A 17,588-nucleotide genomic window follows, 5' to 3' on the forward strand; every position below is an offset into this window, starting at 1 on the left:
CCCGGCGGCCGCGGCGGTGCCTGTTTGGGATGCATCTGGTGCTGCCAGAGGCGGTGTCCTTCCCACGCACCTCCCCTGCGGACGGATGTTCCGGAAAACCGCGCGCGCGCGCGCCGACTCCTCTTCCGCCGCCGGCGGTGACGTAACCCAATGGCTGCGGCGCCAGACCTTCAGAGCGCGCTCATTACGGGGCACGGCGGTCGGCCGGCCGACGGGGTAAGTAGACCGCCGCCGGCGTCTGCCATTACGTTCAACGGTCCAAGTTTATCACAGGTGACTTTTTGTTACACCGTTTTTGGCACTGATTTTCTAGCCTTGGCTGACCCAAATGCTAAGGTAAATTTGCTAAGACTTCCAATAATGCACATTTGCTCGGTGAGATAGGTATATTAAAGGAAACAAGGTTGAACAGGGAATAGGTCAGTCGGTATCAACAAATGAGCAATGGGAAGAAAACATTGAATGTAGGCCTACAATCCGCGTAGTGGCAGGGAGCATTTCACATCCGCCTTCTCTAATTCGCCTGCTTCGCAAGGTAACGAGGAGCGTTTGAAGTCTTCAAAAAATCATCACCATTATGAACTATGCTGTGCCTGAATCTCAATTGAAGCTTCATGATTCATTTCGTAAGAATCAAATTGTCTTTGAAAATTGCTGCTGCCGTCTATCATATTCATTCCTTTTTTGTTAAAGCATATCCACAGGGTAGGACAAATTAAACAGTCTCACATGCTTTCGCCTGCGCTGGTGACCCATGAGCCACGTATCCGAAGCAGATCCAGATGTAGGTCAGCGGCGATGAAACACGTCTGTCTCAAGCTAACTGATCTGCGTAAGGGTTATTCGGTGCGAAATCCGTGACTCTTCAGATGCTACCTCATGATACTTGGCATCAATGGGGAGAGGGCTGGCAAGTCACGACCAGCGCAGTGACTGGCGCGCTCCTATTCTACTCAGAGGACGCCTTCATTTGAATGTCAATGCCCGTCGCCACTCGGGTATGACACCTGCACTCCGCAGCCCTCAAAGGCTGCACTCAAAGGCCACCACCACAAGCTACACACTTCACACGACACCAGAACGTTTCCAGAATCAAACTATATATTTAAAGCGAATGTGGGTGAAAATAAATAAATGCTTCCCGAGCTACCGCGGGCCGGGTCATGCAGTGCCTACGGGTCGGCCGCGGCCTATGTGACTGCACACCGTTCGGCGGCCTGGCCTGGGTCGGCCGGGAATTGACCCACAGTTCGCGTGCGTCGGAGACTGGGCAGGGGGCGGCGGCCGACCGCCGCTGCCACCGGCGGGCCGAGCGCCGCCGACAGACGGGAGAAGGGGGCGCCGCAACAGTCGGCGTGCGCGGGCGCCGGCCGGCTCCGGAGGTACCGGATAACAGAACACGCATCCACACAAACACCAGCGCACAAGCTCAAACCCTCTGTACAGTGTCTAACCAGTAAAAACCGCACTGTTACAAGAGCCATATTAAAAATATAGCTTCCCTCCATGCATTTAATGTGATCACTGCGCCGGTAAATCCACTGTCACGCTTACAAGGGCAGCGGGAACCTGTCCCAGTCGGGTTGACACTCTCAGCGCTCTCGCTCCCCTCCCGTCCCGGCATTCACAGCTCCGCGGCGGCCTCCTCAGTGACTATCAGCACCGAGCCGCGCCGGTCCTCTGTCGACCGCAGCGCCGCCTGTACCCGGCTCGCGGGCGGCGGCACCGTCCGCGCCAAACAGCGCCGCCTGCGCTCGGCGGTGAGGGCGGCAGCACTGTCCCCGTCCCAGCGGGCACACAGCGGGTGCACAGCGCGCCGCTGTCGTCACTCACTAATCACACACTCTCGCGCACACCGGGCGTCTAGTGTGTGCCGGTCTCAGACGGTCCGCACGCCGATCTGAGCGAGCACATGCCGCTCACTGGTCTGCAGGTGCGGCGCGAACAGCGCGATGTACGGCTGCTGGCAGAACGAGGCCAGGTACTCGGTGAGGTACTGCTTCAGATCCACGTGGTACACCGGGTCGGCCAGCGCGTCCGCGTCCTCCTCCTCTTCTACAGTGTCAAAGTCGTAACCTGTAGACACAGAGACAGTGTCAAAGTCGTAACCTGCCGATATAAAGAGAGTGGTTAAGTCGTTAACTACCAATACAAAGCGCGTCCTCCTCTTCTACAGTGTCAAAGTCGTAACCTGCAGAGATAGAGACAAAGTCGTCACCTGCAGGCACAGACAAACAGTGTCAAAGTCGTAACCTAACGGTACAAAAACAGTGTCGAAGTCCAGAATTGCAGACACAGAGACAGGGTCAAAGTCACCACTTGCCGACATGTGGTCAGCGTCACAGTCGTAGCACAGACACTTTCTCAAAGTAGCAGCCTGCAGGCACAAAGACAACGCCAAAGTCGTAGCCTGTCGACACACAGAGACAGTGTCAAAGTCGTAACCTGCAGACACAAGGACAGTGTCAAAGTGGTAACCTGCAGGCATACTAGGTACAAAGTCGTAACCTGCAGACATACAGGCAAAGTTGTAACCCGCAGGCACAGACAGCGTGTCAAAGTCGTAGCCTGCATGCACAGACGGACTAAGTTTAAACCTGTAGGTATATAGTATTCTTATGACTTGTAACGATTGACACCGTGTCAGAGTCGCAGCCTGCAGGCACAATGACAGTGTCAAGGTCGTAGCCTGCAGCCACAAAGGCAATGCCAAATTCGTAATATGTAGTCACAAGGACAGTGTCAGTCATGACCTGAAGGCACAAATACACATTTAAAGTTGCAACCTGCAGGCACAAAGACAACTGTCAAAGTCGTAACCTGCCAGCACAGACAGCGTCAAAGTCGTAACCTGCTGATGTAGACAGACATTGGAAAATTAGTAGCCTGCCATTACAAACAACGATTCAAAGTAGAAGCCTGCCGACATAGACAACGTCGTGCAACTCACTGACACAGACATCGTGTCTGCCGTGATCTGCCGACAACATGGCGTCTACATGGCATTAACCGGACGAGGCGGCACAGACGCCGTCTCAAAGACAAGTCCCAGACTAAGACACTGGATAAAGTGAGCTGAAAATCTACATCGTGGCTACATTTCAAAATTGTGTTACAATTACCTAACCTACTGACTGTGTAGATACCAACCGTAGAGGGATGCTGAAGTTGCACATTTGGAGACAGCGGCAGACGGCGGGTGCACAAACAGCGCAGCAAATAACCTTTTCGTGAATTAATCGCTATAAATGCATGATGACCTGTGAAACGACCGCGACGAACGCAAAAACGAAGACTATGACACCTGGCGATGATGTTAGTCCGCTTTTAATCCACTTATTCCAATGCAGCACGTAAATCGTTAGAATCGAATCAGCCGTCAAGAGAAATTGAAGAGTAATTCCAGTAATCTGATAAAACAATAATTTCACTTTCATTCGTAATTGATTCACTAAACTGCCAACTTTTGATTAGTTTTAACAAATTACGAAAACTACCAATCCTGAACACAGTCTCAGCTTACAAAAAGCAGTGATCAGCGATTTCACACCCTCCGACTCGCAAACATAGCACCACACCCAATTACGCTCGTGGAGGGCTACAATTTCGGGCAGTACCTTCTCCAGACGAGGTCGCCACAAGACACGATCCACGACTTTTGATCTGGGGTGGTGCTCATTGGGATTATTATGTGTTCAATGAACATATAGCGCAATCTGAAATGGTTCTGTTTTAATGATCTTAGGTGATCACACTCCGATGTGTTCGCCTGGGGGTCATTATTTTTTTTTTGCCTAGAACTACACAGATATTTGATCCTTGTCCTTATCTTGTCGCCACGTGCCATGAAATTATGGATCCAGGATATGTCTTCAAATGGTATCCATTTTGGATCGCAGCTCCTACCAGTAGTTTATCGTTAGATCAACTGGGATCATAAATTCAGCAACACCAAAACAGTTAGTGTCTTGAGTCGCGTATCAGTGCAGGGCCGGCGGTCGATGCAATGCAATGAAGAAGGCGTGGTTAGAGCGATGTCTGCAGCCTCCGATCAATTATGAATCTTCCGCAGGGGTCTTTTCAGGGAAGGGTACGCTCAGTTTCGGTAAATCGTTGGCGCTGTTCAGCACCGTCGTTTTCCGCCCAGTGAAGCCCCGCCCTGTGCCATGGTGCTCGGTCGGCGTGGGCCGGGCCGCTGCGGACTGACCTTGGAAGTCGTTTGACAGAACCTGGGAGAGCGGCACGCCCTCGGGCAGGTCGACCCTCTCCGGGTCCTCGTCCTCGCCGTCCTCGTACTCGTCCTCGTTCTCCGACTGAAACACCGAGGGTGGCGGGTCAGTACGTCAACGCCAGAGGGGACGGACAGACGGTATTGGCACTGTCCGCGGGCAGGGAAGGCATATGACATATGACAGCATGTGTCAGACGCGTTGTGTGCGGGCCGGGACGGACAATTCCACAACCGTAACGAGAAAGCAATTATTGTTGGAAAATTATTGGCCAAATGCAGTGCATCCAACATATACCACGTTCACTACTATATGGCTTGTAAGCATCTCGCAAATTGGAAACGGCACATCACGAAACACAATGCCTTCGCCCTGTGCTCCCTACTTCACCCCGGTCCGCATCTCACACCCTCTTCCCACTCTCCACGTTATAAGCCGTAGCCCGAGCAGCGGAGTCGAACGATCCCACAACAGCGACCCCCCCCCCCCTTCATCAGCCGCGCGATCTCACCCCCCCCCCCCCTTCACCAGTCGCGCGACCTCACCTCGCTGCCGGCGTCTCGCTCGATGGCCGACGAGAGCTCGTTGATGAGCAGTTTGAATATTTTGACTAGGACCGGTATGGAAGTGAACTGTTCGGGCTCTCGGGCGCGCTGTGACCGGGTGCGAATCCCCGAGCCGCCCGTGTTTATCACCTGCGGGACGGCGGCAGGGGTCAGTCACAGTACAGTCCAATGAGCCGGGGGTAACTGACTCAGTCACCCTTCAGCCAGAGCAGTTCTTATGCCAAGTTAAAAAAAAAAAAAATCAAACCGATAAATTAGCCGAAGTTCCATTCTTTAGCGGCAATGAATACGGAAACATTCTGATAGTCGCGTACGTACAAAATCGGACTCTTACCTCGTCTCCTTTGACGGTGATCTCGCTGAGTCGCGAGTCGTGCGTATTGACGCCATGTTGTAGCAGTTTACACAAGGCCATCACACTGAGGACAGGTGAGGAAGGGACAGTCAATACATCACAGTGTGGCCAAATTGGTGATGTTGCGGGGAAAGTCACCCCCAATGAAAAGTATAATGACATCCTCAGAAATTTTAAAATTACATCATCACGACGTTTTTGTCGTAAAAGCATACCTACCTAGTGTGGGAATAAAGACTGAAAATGTTCCAATGTACGATTCGCACCATCATACTCGTACTGTCGCGCTTGCAATGTCGTTTTTTACATCTTTAATGACAACATTTGTTGTTGTTTTTTTACTTTCCACCAGAACTTGACGTCAGGTATAGTTTTTTCCCACATTGTCTGTAAAACTGCACCTAAAATGAGGCCGAAGACGAGTTTTTTGAAAATAGTGACATCCTCGTACGACTTTTTTAAACATCCTCCCCCTAACGCTAAACGAATTTGGTCACACTGATACATCAGATCCGCTGGTAGCTTGTACGTTAGATCCAACAGTTTAGACAGGGCCATTCACTACGGGGGCAAGAGTGGACCTATGACAATGGCTAGTGGCTCGGACATAACACTCAGCAGCTTATGAAGGGCCATAATTGGTCACACATTTGACAGAAAGGGCGAGAAGACATGTCAAAAGGCATCGCTGTTACCCTCCGGCCAACATTTTACGTAAACAACCGAAAGCACGAAATTACTACAAATAAAATTGGTAATCAATGAAATATTATCCCCTAAAAATATGAAAACAACGGTGAGCGGACATTAGACATCAATGAACGTTTGCTTCCCGGATTGCCTGGTCTGCTCTAATTCGTCATTCGATCGTTATTTAGGATTATTTAGGAGGTGAGTGGAGGAGCTGACTCATTATTTAGGAGACGTTATTTAAGCAGGCTGAGTTTCTGCCGGCGCTGCATACCTGACTTTGACGTCGTAGCTGCCGTAGAAGAGGTGTTGCCGGCCGCACCACTCTGTCAGCAGAAAGTGGAGCGCCGACTGACCGGAGGGGCCTGGCACCGAGCTGAGGAAGGACAGCACCGCCTCCAGCTGCAGATTCACCAGGTGCGCGTACACCATTATCAGACTCTGAGAACGAGACAGAGCGCGTACATCATAAGCAGACTCGAGAGAGACAGAGCGCGTACACCATTATCAGACTCTGGGAACGAGACAAAGCGCGTACACCATAATCAGACTCTGAGGGAGACAGAGCGTGTACACCATTATCAGACTCTGAGAACGAGACAGAGCGCGTACCTCATAATCAGACTATGAGGGGGATGGAGTGGAGACACAGTCATACACGGACAAGAGTTATAGGCAGACAGCCAGAGCCGGTACACCATTATCGGACTCTGAGGGAGGCAGTGTACACTGTACACCATAATCACCACCAGACAGCGTGCACGATACCACCTACCATCTCCGCCGAACAGATGAACGAATTTTTTGTCCATGTCGGCCCACGCGTTGCCGCCGAGCTCGCCGCACAGGGTCCGCCCCCCTCACTTCCCCCGCGACTGCCCAGGGTGGGAGCCTGCGCCTTCCGGCTACTTCCGATCACGCTCAGCACCCTACATGCCATCATCAGCTCCATGAGCAACTCCCCGTCCCGCGGATCTGACGGACTTTGCATTCGAACCATCAAGCTATCCTTCAACGCCATCAGTCACGTCCTCCTCCATATCGTCAACCTCTCCCTCATCTCCAATATCTTCCCGGAATCCTGGAAGCATTCCCTCGTCCATCCCATCCACAAGTCCGGTGATCCTGCCGATCCTTCCAACTACCGTCCTATTTCCATCATCCCAGTCCTTGCCAAAATAGTGGAGCGGGCAGTTCAGCGCCAACTCTACTACTACCTTTCCTCCAACCATCTCCTCTCCCCAACCCAACATGGCTTCCGTCCGCAGCACTCTACCGAGACCGCCCTCACGTGCGTCACCGACAGCATCCTTGCTGCTACAGATTCTGGGCTTCTCTCCATTCTTTGTCTCATTGATCTTAGCAAGTGTTTCGATGTTATCAGTCATGCTAAATTGCTCGAAAAACTCCAGCTGCTGGGCGTCAACACATCCTGGTTTCAAAATTATCTCTCCGGTCATTCGCAGAGTGTAAGCCTCACTTCCTCTGATGGCCGCGTCAAAATCTCACCTCCTCTACCCATCAACCAGGGCGTTTTTCAAGGTTCTAGCCTCGGCCCTGTCCTCTTCTGCGCGTTTGCCAACGACCTGAGCTTGTACGTCTCCGATGGACTGGTTATCCAGTACGCCGACGACACCCAGGTCTTGGTTTCCGGCCCTAAATCTGCTCTTCCAGCGCTTGCATCGCGCATAGAAAGCACCCTTTCCTCTCTTGGCAACTACTTCCTTGCGAACGGCTTAAAGGTTAACGTAAACAAATTCGAACTCATCACTTTTGGTTCTAGACAAAATTTGCGCAACCTCCCGACGATCAAAATCAGATACCAGGACACGTGCCTGACGCCCAGCACTGAGGCCAAAAATCTTGGTGTGGTCTTCGACCAGCACCTGTCATGGGACGCGCACGTGAGGGCTGTCTCGCGTAGATGCTGCGGTATCCTCGCAACACTATCCCACATCCGCCACTTCCTTCCTCCTGACACCCTTCCCGAGATAGTCACCGCCCTGGCCGTCTCGCACATCCGCTATTGCCTCTCTGTCTACGGCAGCGGCAGCGCTGGCAACCTCGCAACCATCCAGAAGCTGCTCAACTTTGCGGCTCGCGTGATCGCGGGAAAACGAAAGTTTGACCGCGTGTCAGCTGTGCGAGACAGGCTGGGGTGGCTCGACTCGTCTCAACTCTTCCAATACCAATCCCTCTGCCTCCTTGACAAAGTCCTCTCCTCTAGCCAGCCCGAATGCATTGCCCGTCAGGTCTGCCTCAACCGGGACCATCATGGCCATGTCCGGCACACCAGACAGGACGATCTCCTGCACGTGCCACCCATCCGTTCGGAGGCGGGCCGGCGACGGTTTGTATACCGCTCGCCCCACCTCATGAACGATCTGCCCATGTCGGTGCGGAACCAGCGAGGTCCGCGGTTCAGGCGAGCCCTGAAGGCCCACCTACTCTCGAGACGAGACACGTAATGAACGCGTTTTTTATCATGATGCCGTGCAGGTGGTGTTTTTTTATCCTGAGCTATATGTATATTTTAGGTTGTGTAACATCGTGAGTGTGTATTTTACCCTGCATGTTATGATCCGATTTTATTGACGTGAAGGCCATAATAGCCACTTGTCTTGTGGATGGCTCTTTAATAAACTACTACTACTACTAATCAGAATTCAGACTAGTGATGTTTACTCCAACGTTCATAGTCGCAAGCACAAGCCTGATGAAATTGAAACACAGTTGCGATACCGGAAACAGAGCGTTGACAATTATCACCATATCTGACGGATTTGGGTGCGCACTGCGCATGCAGCCTTGGCTGACCTGTATGACGATGGTAGTTTGTGAGCTGACCATCTTGCTGAGCGTCGCCCGTAGCAGGGTCTCCAGTTCGCTGCCCAGGTTATCGCCCAGTCTGCTAACTATCACCATCAGCAGCCTGGCAGACACAAACACAAACATCAAACACTGCCCAGATTATCGCCCAGTCTGCTGACTATCACCATCAGCAGCCTGGCAGACACAAACACAAACATCAAACACTGCCCAGATTATCGCCCCGTTAGCCTCTCACCATCGAAAGTCTGGTTTTCCAAACGGCGTCTTCCCGCCCTACAAGCAGATACCCAGACCGACCAAGGCCTTTGCCCCCAACTGCCGTCCCATGACCCAACGCCCAGCCTCCCACTGCCGCCCGTGACAAACACCCAGCCCCTGACTGCCCCCGACCCAACACTCCCCCTATTAACAGCCGCCCCATGACCCAACACCCGGGCCCAACAGCCGCCCCCGCCACCCACCTGCCGACGAAGGCTGCCGAGAATTCTGAGGCGGTGGGCGACAGCAGCTGGGTGCACACCTGGATCAGGTACCAGAGGCCCGAGCGCGACTGGCTGTCCCGGTAGGCACACACCTGCTCCGTGGCCACCGATACGTACGCGCGCAGACACTCGCCGCCCGACTGTGGTAGGGAGGACAGAATACAGCGTCAAACACACGACAGCTGTACGCATACCATACAGGCACGATACGGTGTCACAAACGTCATGGCTTTCTGGTTTAATCAGTTTCTCTCGCCAGTTTCTCGTTCAGCCTGGTGCCAATTATACCGGCACTTTTCTCCGGAGTCTCTCTCTCTCTACCCTGGCGCCCTCTACAGCGAGCGGCCAGTACTGGCACCCTCCAGAGCCGTACGGCTACGCCGCGGTAACGGCTGAACGGAGCCTAACTACAACATCAATAACAACCAGTACTGGCAGTAGACTCGCCTGCATTGTGGAGTTGTCGTCCGTATGCATCACACAGCGCACAGCCACCGGGAACGCCTCGCTGATGAGCAGCTCACTGAGCGGAGGTGTCGACGATCGGATCAGCGTCTGGAGCACGTCCAGCGACACCGTCTGAAGGCCTGGGGGTAAAGCAGACACTGGTAACTATCCTAGAACGCGTCCAACGCCACCGTCTGGAGGACTGGGGGTATAGCAGACACTGGTAACTATCCTAGAACGCGTCCAGCGACACCGTCTGGAGGCCTGGGGGTATAGCAGACACTGGTAACTATCCTAGAACGCGTCCAACGCCACCGTCTGGAGGCCTGGGGGTATAGCCGACACTGGTAGGTAACTATCCTAGAACGCGTCCAACGACACCGTCTGGAGGCCTGGGGGTATAGCAGACACTGGTCAGTGTCCTAGAACGCGTCCAGCGCCACCGTCTGGAGGCCTGGGGGTATAACAGATACAGATCAGTATCCTAAAATACGTAAAACGACACCATCTGAGGGCCTGGGGGTTAGGCAGACACTGGTAACTATCCTAGAACGCGTCCAACGCCGCCATCTGGAGGCCTGGGGGTATAGCAGACACTGGTCAGTATCCCACAACACATCCAGCAACACAGTTTGAAGGCCTGGAGGATATGGCAGATACTGTCAGTATCCTAAAGCACGGACATATTAGACGATTGAACTACCATAATACCAAGGTGTTCGATATCGTCACAGCAATACAAAAAAAATATGAGAGCCTTGTTTACATACGAGAAGCAATTTACGAATATTGCAATGGACGCCCACGCACCCCAGTTCTTAATCAAATCGCAAACGTGACAAGTAAAAACTAGAGCAGATGAGGGACTGCAACGCCCACCATGAGCATATCCCGACAGGTCTGTCCCGTACAGTCCGGCATAGTGAACCGTTCTGTTCACGGCAGAGCGCGGTGTGGCGACCCGTAGCGCCCGGGCGCGGCTCTCACCTCCGGGTAGCTTCTGCGGGTCCTGTTTCAGTATACTGAGTAGTGTGGGCACCAGCCGGCTCTGCAGGGCCTGTAGACACTGCTCGTTCTTGGACAGCTCGCGGAATATGTCCTGCGATAGCGAAACCATCACCGGATCTGGAACACAGGCGGAGCACAGAGTGCTTCAGTAATAGCACAGCCACTACCAGTCGGGGACAACACGGAATATTACAGAGTATAGAGAACAGAGGCCAGTGGAGTAGGAATGCAACGGTTGGGGACAATCCACTGTAGACGGAACAGCAGTGTTCTAAAATTTGATTTTGGTTGGGTGTGCCGATGAAGAAACAAAAATCCTAGGATGAGAAAAAGGGAAGTAAATAACTGGAGTATTTTTGCAAAATGGTGTACCTAATGCCAATTTTATGCCAACTGATAAACCAGGATTTCATGTCAGGATCTTGACATGGTGTGAAACAAAAGGATGAGGGTGCAGGAACTGTCAAGTGACATGTAAACTGGCTGTTGGGAATAAACGAAACATTTTTCAGAGATGAAGTAAAGTCGGTCATTCATATTTTAGGGATGAAAATATTTTCCCCATTAGGTGTGATTTGCCACCAAAAAGTCTGAAAAATGGAACACTGCGGAACAGAGCCCGCAGCAGTCGGGAGTCGGGGGACAACCCGGTGCCGAGCCCGCAGAAGTAGGAATGCGTGTACAACGGTCGGAGACAGTACACTGTAGACCTAACAGAGCCCCGGCCGGAGGAATACGACGGTCGGGTACAGCCCACCATAACTGACGGGACAGGGCCCGGGGCAGTAGGAATACAATGGTCGGGGACGACCCACTAAGGATGGAATGGAGCCCGGTGCAGTAGGAAACATTCACTATCGTCGAATCACAGCCCATCACAAAGAGAACGAAACAATCTCAGCCAAAATAACTACTGTGGATTAATGGCTGTACAAAATGTACTACTCAGTACTCACCTTTGTTGTATTTAAGGAATACAGCTATGGCGAGTGGTGTGATCTTCGTCTCGTATGTGGCTGTGAACGCTTTGTCGACCTGAAACGTCAAAATAGACCGGTCAGACACAAAACACGCTGACTAATCGTGTGTCCGAAAGTAATGAACAAAATCTCAACGGCAACAGTTATCTCGCTCAAACCCCTTAGAAAACCTAACAGTTATGCCACCCCGCCAGTTGCCGAGTTCAAAAAAAAAAAAAAATGACTACATATAATGAACCGGAAATAACAACCACGTTACTCCCCATTCCAAAGCGAAGACAAAAATATCCAACCCTGTCGCAGAACGCGCATCACAAATGCGCCTTCCAGAGCGGAAAGGGTCAGTTTCACGGCCTCTGAACACACACTCTGCTCTCACTTACTTCTCAGTACTTTCACTGACCCCACTACAGTACCCTCCCTGGCGATCCCCTGACCCGCCACTTCCACTTACATGGACCCCCATTCACCCTCCCAGCGACCCGGCCTGTCCCGTCCCCTCTACTCACGCTGACGACACTGCACATGGCCTCGAGCATCAACGCGAGCACCTCTCCGCCGTGGTACTGGGTGATGAAGGTGATCAGGCTGTCGACGATGGGCGCCAGGAAGGGTCGCAGCACCTCCGCGCCGCCGGCCCGCTCCTTCACCACCTCACAGAAGCCGATGATGGCCCTGACACACAGATACAGACAACACATTGCACTGACATGGCCAGAGGTAGATACCGAACAGTGTGCATATAATATGATGTCACAACTTACAACTACATGTTATAAACGTAATAAACAGCCGTGCGTAACACGTAATTACGCACGCAATGGTTTAGCAAAGCAGAAATCTCACGCGCGAGAGTCGTGGCTCCGCAAATAAACAAAGAGCAAACGCTTTTGTCGGCACCCGCATTGTACGCCGACAAACCTTAATTTTACAGCAGACATGTGCACGCGCACGTAGGGTCTAAGCGACAGTGTCCTGACCCAATGTCTCGGGAATACAAGTACCGCCCCTGATTCAAATCATATCCGTTATTCAATACTAGCCGGCTGACTTTGAGCCGAGAGATTACCACCTGAGTGGAGCCGCCTGAGGCGTGCTCCAGAATAGCTGAGTAGATCATCTCACTGACAGGGTGGGGACAAGTGAAGATCCGAGATCCGACTGACCTGCAGTCCGAGTGGTGACCCGATCCGACTGACCGAGGACCGACCCGTGACTAGTCCGCCCCCCCCCCCCCTGACCTGAGAACCGAGTGGTGACTCCAACCGACCTGAGAACCGAGCAGCGGCCACTGAACTGACCTGAGTGCCGAGGTGCGCACCACGGGCGGCTGTGTGCTCGCCAGGCCTGTCACCGTGGCCTGCAGGAACGACTGAGTCTGGGTGACGTTCATCGCGCCGCCGAACCGGCTGGCCGTCACCAGGCACTGGCCCAGCAGGAACGGCGACGCGCCTGGGGGATAACATAGAGGGTCAGTATTACACCAGAGACACAGCACAGTCACCAGCCCGACAGGAACGGAGAGGCGCCTGCCGGAGAACACAGAGGGCGAGTATTACACCAGACACACAGTACAGTCACCAATTCACAGTCCAAGTCAGACAATCGATTCCAAACTCACTATCCAAAGGTAAGAAGGGCACTAACCTTCCAAGCTCAGATCTGCCACGACCACGTTCTCGAGGAAGCCCATCAGATCGAATTGCACTTTACTCTCGGAGAGTTGGCAGAGCAGCTGAAACAGCACACCCCCATGAGTCATTTGAATGCATTATAAGAATGATTCACCGACGCAATTGAGGCTTTCGAAAAGGAAGGTAGCTGGACATAACGCATGTTAACTGCGTTAGAAAACCGGAAACTACAATAACAATCCGGCAAACGTCAGATCATAGACATTTTAATGATTACGTTGCTAAAATAAGTGCTTAAATACGCTTTGTTACAGCAACATGCGTAAAACAACATATTATCGCTTTACGATCGACGCATATTACTTACGAAAGAAGAGAAAAGGTAGACAGCCAAAGACCAATACAGCACCCCACTCTTAGCCTTCTTCCCACACGATGCTCCCCGGTTACCCACCTGGGCGCTGCACACGATGATGGCCTGCATGCACGACTCGTGGATTTTCCACCAGAAGGGGTGGCCCTGCTGTCGTGCCACGGCCGCCTCCTGCATGTGCCGAGAGATGGCGGCGCACACGGCTCGGATCGACTCGTCCTCGAACTCGCGGCACAGGCTCTGTGGGGCGGGAGACGGGTTACAACTGTACACATTGTGACTGGGAACAGCGGCGGCGCACCGTGGCCGGATCGATTCGCCCTCGAACTCACTACACAGTACACAGACTACGTGGACGGGGCAGGGCGGGTTACAACGGTACAGATTACTGCTGGGGGGGGGGGGGAGTGAGAGAGGACAGAAACACAGGCAGAAATACCGGCACAAACCCAGGCTGCAGCGGCACACAAAGCCTGAGATAGGATAAACGACAGTAACAGAACAGAATCGGTGCTTACGGCATGGCATATAACCATCATTGCCGCGACTCGGTCGCATCAAGGAGATTTGTGACGATACAGTCAAAGACGAGGATGGTGTGTCTCAGTGGGCAGGCAAACTTTCAAACTACATGAAACGTCTGGGCCGAGGGACACAAAAACACCAGCCAAATAACTGTGTAACAAAGCAAAAGAAGAACAGCCCAGATAGCAGTGCATCCCACAAAATGTCACATGAGTTCCGTCATTGGATCATGGATGGCCACCAGCCGGCCCGCACTTACCACGAGCAGGTCTCGTGCCGAGACGCGCACCGAGTAGCTGAACGTCTCCCCACGCCCGAACTTACCACGAGCAGGGTCCCGCGCCGAGCAGCTGAACGTCTCCCCACACCCAAACTTACCACGAGCAGGTCTCGTGCCGAGACGCGCACCGAGTAGCTGAACGTCTCCTCGTCCTCATCCTCGACAAACTGGTTCGGGTCGTGTGACCACGTGTTGATCTGCGGTGACAGAGAGCGCCGTCAGTCACAGCGACAGAACGCAGCACACACAGCCGGTCGAGTGGCGAGTGACGTCTGAGCTTCTCTAGTAAAAACCGAAATACATACTAGGTATCATGGATGACATGCTACTAAAACAAACGAAATATTTACCAAAAGTGCATCCGACAATAGAAATGTTATGCACACAATACATAGAGTACATCCATTTGCGAGGCAAAGAGCCCGTAGCCCCCCCCCCCTCCCGTCCCCATCCGGCCTCAGACGAGCACCAACTGCCACCCGCTCGGTCACCCGGCGCTCGTTCGGTGCGCGCCACCCACCTGGTCCTCTGTGATCTGGCCGTACACGATGACATAGTAGACGAGGTCGTCCAGACCCTGCCGCACCGAGTTGCGGAACTTGGGCGTCTCCACCAGCACCGTCACAAAGTCGAAAATGCTGTACACCAAGTTCTCAAACGATAAAACTTGACCTGCAAATGACATATGGTTGTGACTGTCAGGGAACACGAAACGAACAATTTCAGTTTGTAGAAGATTCTGGTAAAATTGCCGGCAAAAACACTGTACAGTTTCAAAATTCTGGCTCATACAACATTAATGAAACTAATTCTCCGGACAGCACAAACCGTCACTGCATTCACTTCAACTGCCCACCAACTGCTCCCGGCCGCGGCGTACCGTCCGGTACCAGTACCGATACCTATACCCGACACCACACCCTCAGCCACACCCAGCTCCGGCCGCAGCGTACCGTCCGAGTCGGTGGGGTCGTTCTGCTGCTCCAGGTCGTTGATATGTGACCGCACATACAGCTCGGCGCTCGAAGTCAGCGTGTTCCACACCGGCGTCAGGATCTCGCCCATCCACTGCACCGTGTGTTTCGGCATGTTCTTCACCAGCATCCGGATCGCTGGAAACAGACGTCGGCTCCGTGAGGGGAGACCAATTACGGGATGGCACTTACTGTGAGGGCAGACCTCACCCCTGCCAGCCTGTGAGGAGCTGCGGAGTGCAGACACACTGCATACTTCTTCTGTAAGCTGGCCATGAGTCATAAGCTAGATGGGATACGATAACACCACGTCGACTTACTTTTGAGCACCTCCATCTTGAGTCCGCAGTCGGAGGCCGGTCCGTAGGGCACGCTGAGGCTCTTGACCAGCGCCTCGGTGAACTTGGGCAGCACGGGCACCAGCAGGCTCTTGGCCAGGTTCCGGTCGTACTCGGCCACGGTAGCGATCAGGGAGGCGACCGTGTGGAAAATCTCCACGGCGCGGCTCCGGGTGCGGATAGAGTACCGCTGCCGGCAGAACGTCATCAGTTGTTAGCCGGCGGTACGGTGCAGAAACACGTCAGCGGCAGCGCACACACAATCGGTGGCGAGCGGCGGAGACGTTAACACAATTAATAAATGTTGCCATTGCCCATTGGCATGCACAAAATTGCATCAACAGCGGAGCAAAGCATATCAAAAGTTATCTATCAAAATAGCTTAAACGCGGCCCAGAGGGCCTTCATTGCTATCCATCACTACAATGGCACACCTCTCCTGCAACTCTCCATCCGCGAGTAATACTCACGTCAGACTCTACAAAGATGCGGTAGCACTCGGAGAGCAGTACGGGCGCCACCTGGGCCACGTGCACGTCCGTTAGGTCGCGCGAGAACTCGGTGAGTACGCGCATGGCACCGTGCACCGCGTGCTCGTCGCCGCTCTTGAGGCACGCCATTAGAATGTCGAACAGCTCCGGCCACTGCTCGGGCCAGTCCCAGTGCGCGATCGAGGAGAGCGCATACGCCACCGAGGCGCGCACCTTGCTGATGGACTCCTTCAGGCCCATCGGCAGCACCTGCGCACACAGACGGGAAACGGGGCGGCTCAGCTTACAGTAACGCAAGCCGTAACAGAGCTCGGGACGGAAGAGGTCGGGCATGTGATAAATCGTGAAGGCCATGACGAATGTAGTCTGAGGGTCATTCTGCTGCTCCAGGTCGTTGAGTGTGACCGCACGTACCGCTTGGCGCTCAAAGTTCATGTATTCTATCAAACATTCACAAAATCACAGTAGGTACAAAACATTCACATTCAACAAATATTGTTGAGTGGTTTAGTGTAGGCAGTTGGAATAAAAAGTTCAAGATGTGCTGTCCACAGCCAATGCATGTTTCCCGACCTGTCTGATGAACGTCTTGGTGGCCTCGCTGGGCTCTGGCGGCTGGAACTTGTCGCTGGCCGGCGTCCAGTGGGTGTCCACGTACTGCCGCAGCATAACCGAGGCCAGCTGGCGCATCGGCAGCGCGCAGTGCACATCCACCGTCAGCTCTGACAGATGGCGGCCATACTCTGAGAAATAAAACAGTCAGGTCCTGCAATAAAGCGAGACACAAACAACTGCCGCTAGAGTTTTGGAGTGTAAGAGAACAGTGCTTTTACCCTCGATAAAAAAAATATTTCAAGTACGAAACATTCAGAAACATTCATGTTACATAGGTAGTTTAGGACACAGTTGGAGCAAAAGTAAGGGTAATTGGTAACAGCAAACCAAGAAGCTTAGTACTGCCGTACAAACGCAAAACTGATTATGTTCTGGTGACCTCTGGCCTCAGGAAATGACCTCTGACCTAAGAAAATTGTTTCTGGCTTTGCATGGTAGAACACCTGGTGATTAATAATGGCATGTTTGTGAAGGTGTATTTTGTACCCCATATTCTACAGGGTACAAGGAAGGCAACTCCTGCAAAAAATGCATGTGGTATACAATGGCACTCAGCCACTGCATGGTGTGGTGCAGATTTACCCTGAAACAGCGTAGATTTTGCTTGGAGCAGTGCTGGACCAAAATGAGCCCTGTGTCTAATTAACTATTGTAATGGTGCAGGGTTGTCCAAGAAACTGATATATTTCAGACAGAATGGGTTAGGCAGGAAATCGTGAAATGAAAAGCCCTTTTATCCAGATTGCAAAGTATAATGAGAATCTCAACA

At 52.7% G+C, this 17,588-nt stretch overlaps 1 protein-coding gene across 3 annotated transcripts; it reads right to left on the bottom strand.

Moving 5' to 3' along the window:
* Positions 1-1,083: 1,083 nt before the first annotated feature.
* LOC122375918 (importin-9-like) lies at positions 1,084-17,023 on the bottom strand. 3 transcript variants are annotated; one of them, XM_043355499.1, is made up of 20 exons: positions 16,778-17,015; positions 16,184-16,453; positions 15,696-15,903; positions 15,355-15,513; positions 14,922-15,073; positions 14,500-14,598; positions 13,678-13,836; positions 13,237-13,324; positions 12,891-13,041; positions 12,099-12,264; positions 11,566-11,644; positions 10,589-10,726; positions 9,602-9,741; positions 9,134-9,294; positions 8,658-8,772; positions 6,115-6,281; positions 5,130-5,214; positions 4,775-4,924; positions 4,208-4,313; positions 1,084-2,076 (listed from the first exon to the last, which is right to left on the bottom strand). In XM_043355499.1, exons 1-20 carry the CDS (start codon positions 16,892-16,894, stop codon positions 1,880-1,882), a joined length of 2,907 nt encoding a protein of 968 aa, XP_043211434.1. In that variant the 5' UTR covers positions 16,895-17,015; the 3' UTR covers positions 1,084-1,879. The 3 variants fall into 3 exon arrangements, with proteins under 3 accessions (XP_043211434.1, XP_043211435.1, XP_043211436.1); XM_043355500.1 differs by lacking the exon at positions 1,084-2,076 and adding an exon at positions 2,124-2,191 and having other exon boundaries at positions 16,778-17,023; XM_043355501.1 differs by lacking the exon at positions 1,084-2,076 and adding an exon at positions 2,262-2,851 and having other exon boundaries at positions 16,778-17,023.
* Positions 17,024-17,588: the final 565 nt, after the last annotated feature.

This window comes from Amphibalanus amphitrite, unplaced genomic scaffold (genome assembly GCF_019059575.1).
Source record: "Amphibalanus amphitrite isolate SeventyFive unplaced genomic scaffold, NRLGWU_Aamphi_draft 001957F_arrow, whole genome shotgun sequence".
Classification (NCBI taxonomy): domain Eukaryota; kingdom Metazoa; phylum Arthropoda; class Thecostraca; order Balanomorpha; family Balanidae; genus Amphibalanus; species Amphibalanus amphitrite.

Bases quoted from the DNA above. Each gene is read 5' to 3' on its own strand.
- LOC122375918 (XM_043355499.1), bottom strand. From the start codon at position 16,894: ATGCGCCAGCTGGCCTCGGTTATGCTGCGGCAGTACGTGGACACCCAC. The intron at 13,837-14,499 runs GTAAGTTTGGGT...CCCGCCCCACAG, and splicing joins CGGCACGAGACCTGCTCGTG to AGCCTGTGCCGCGAGTTCGA. The intron at 12,265-12,890 runs GTCAGTTCAGTG...TCTGTGTGTCAG, and splicing joins GTGCGCACCTCGGCACTCAG to GGCCATCATCGGCTTCTGTG.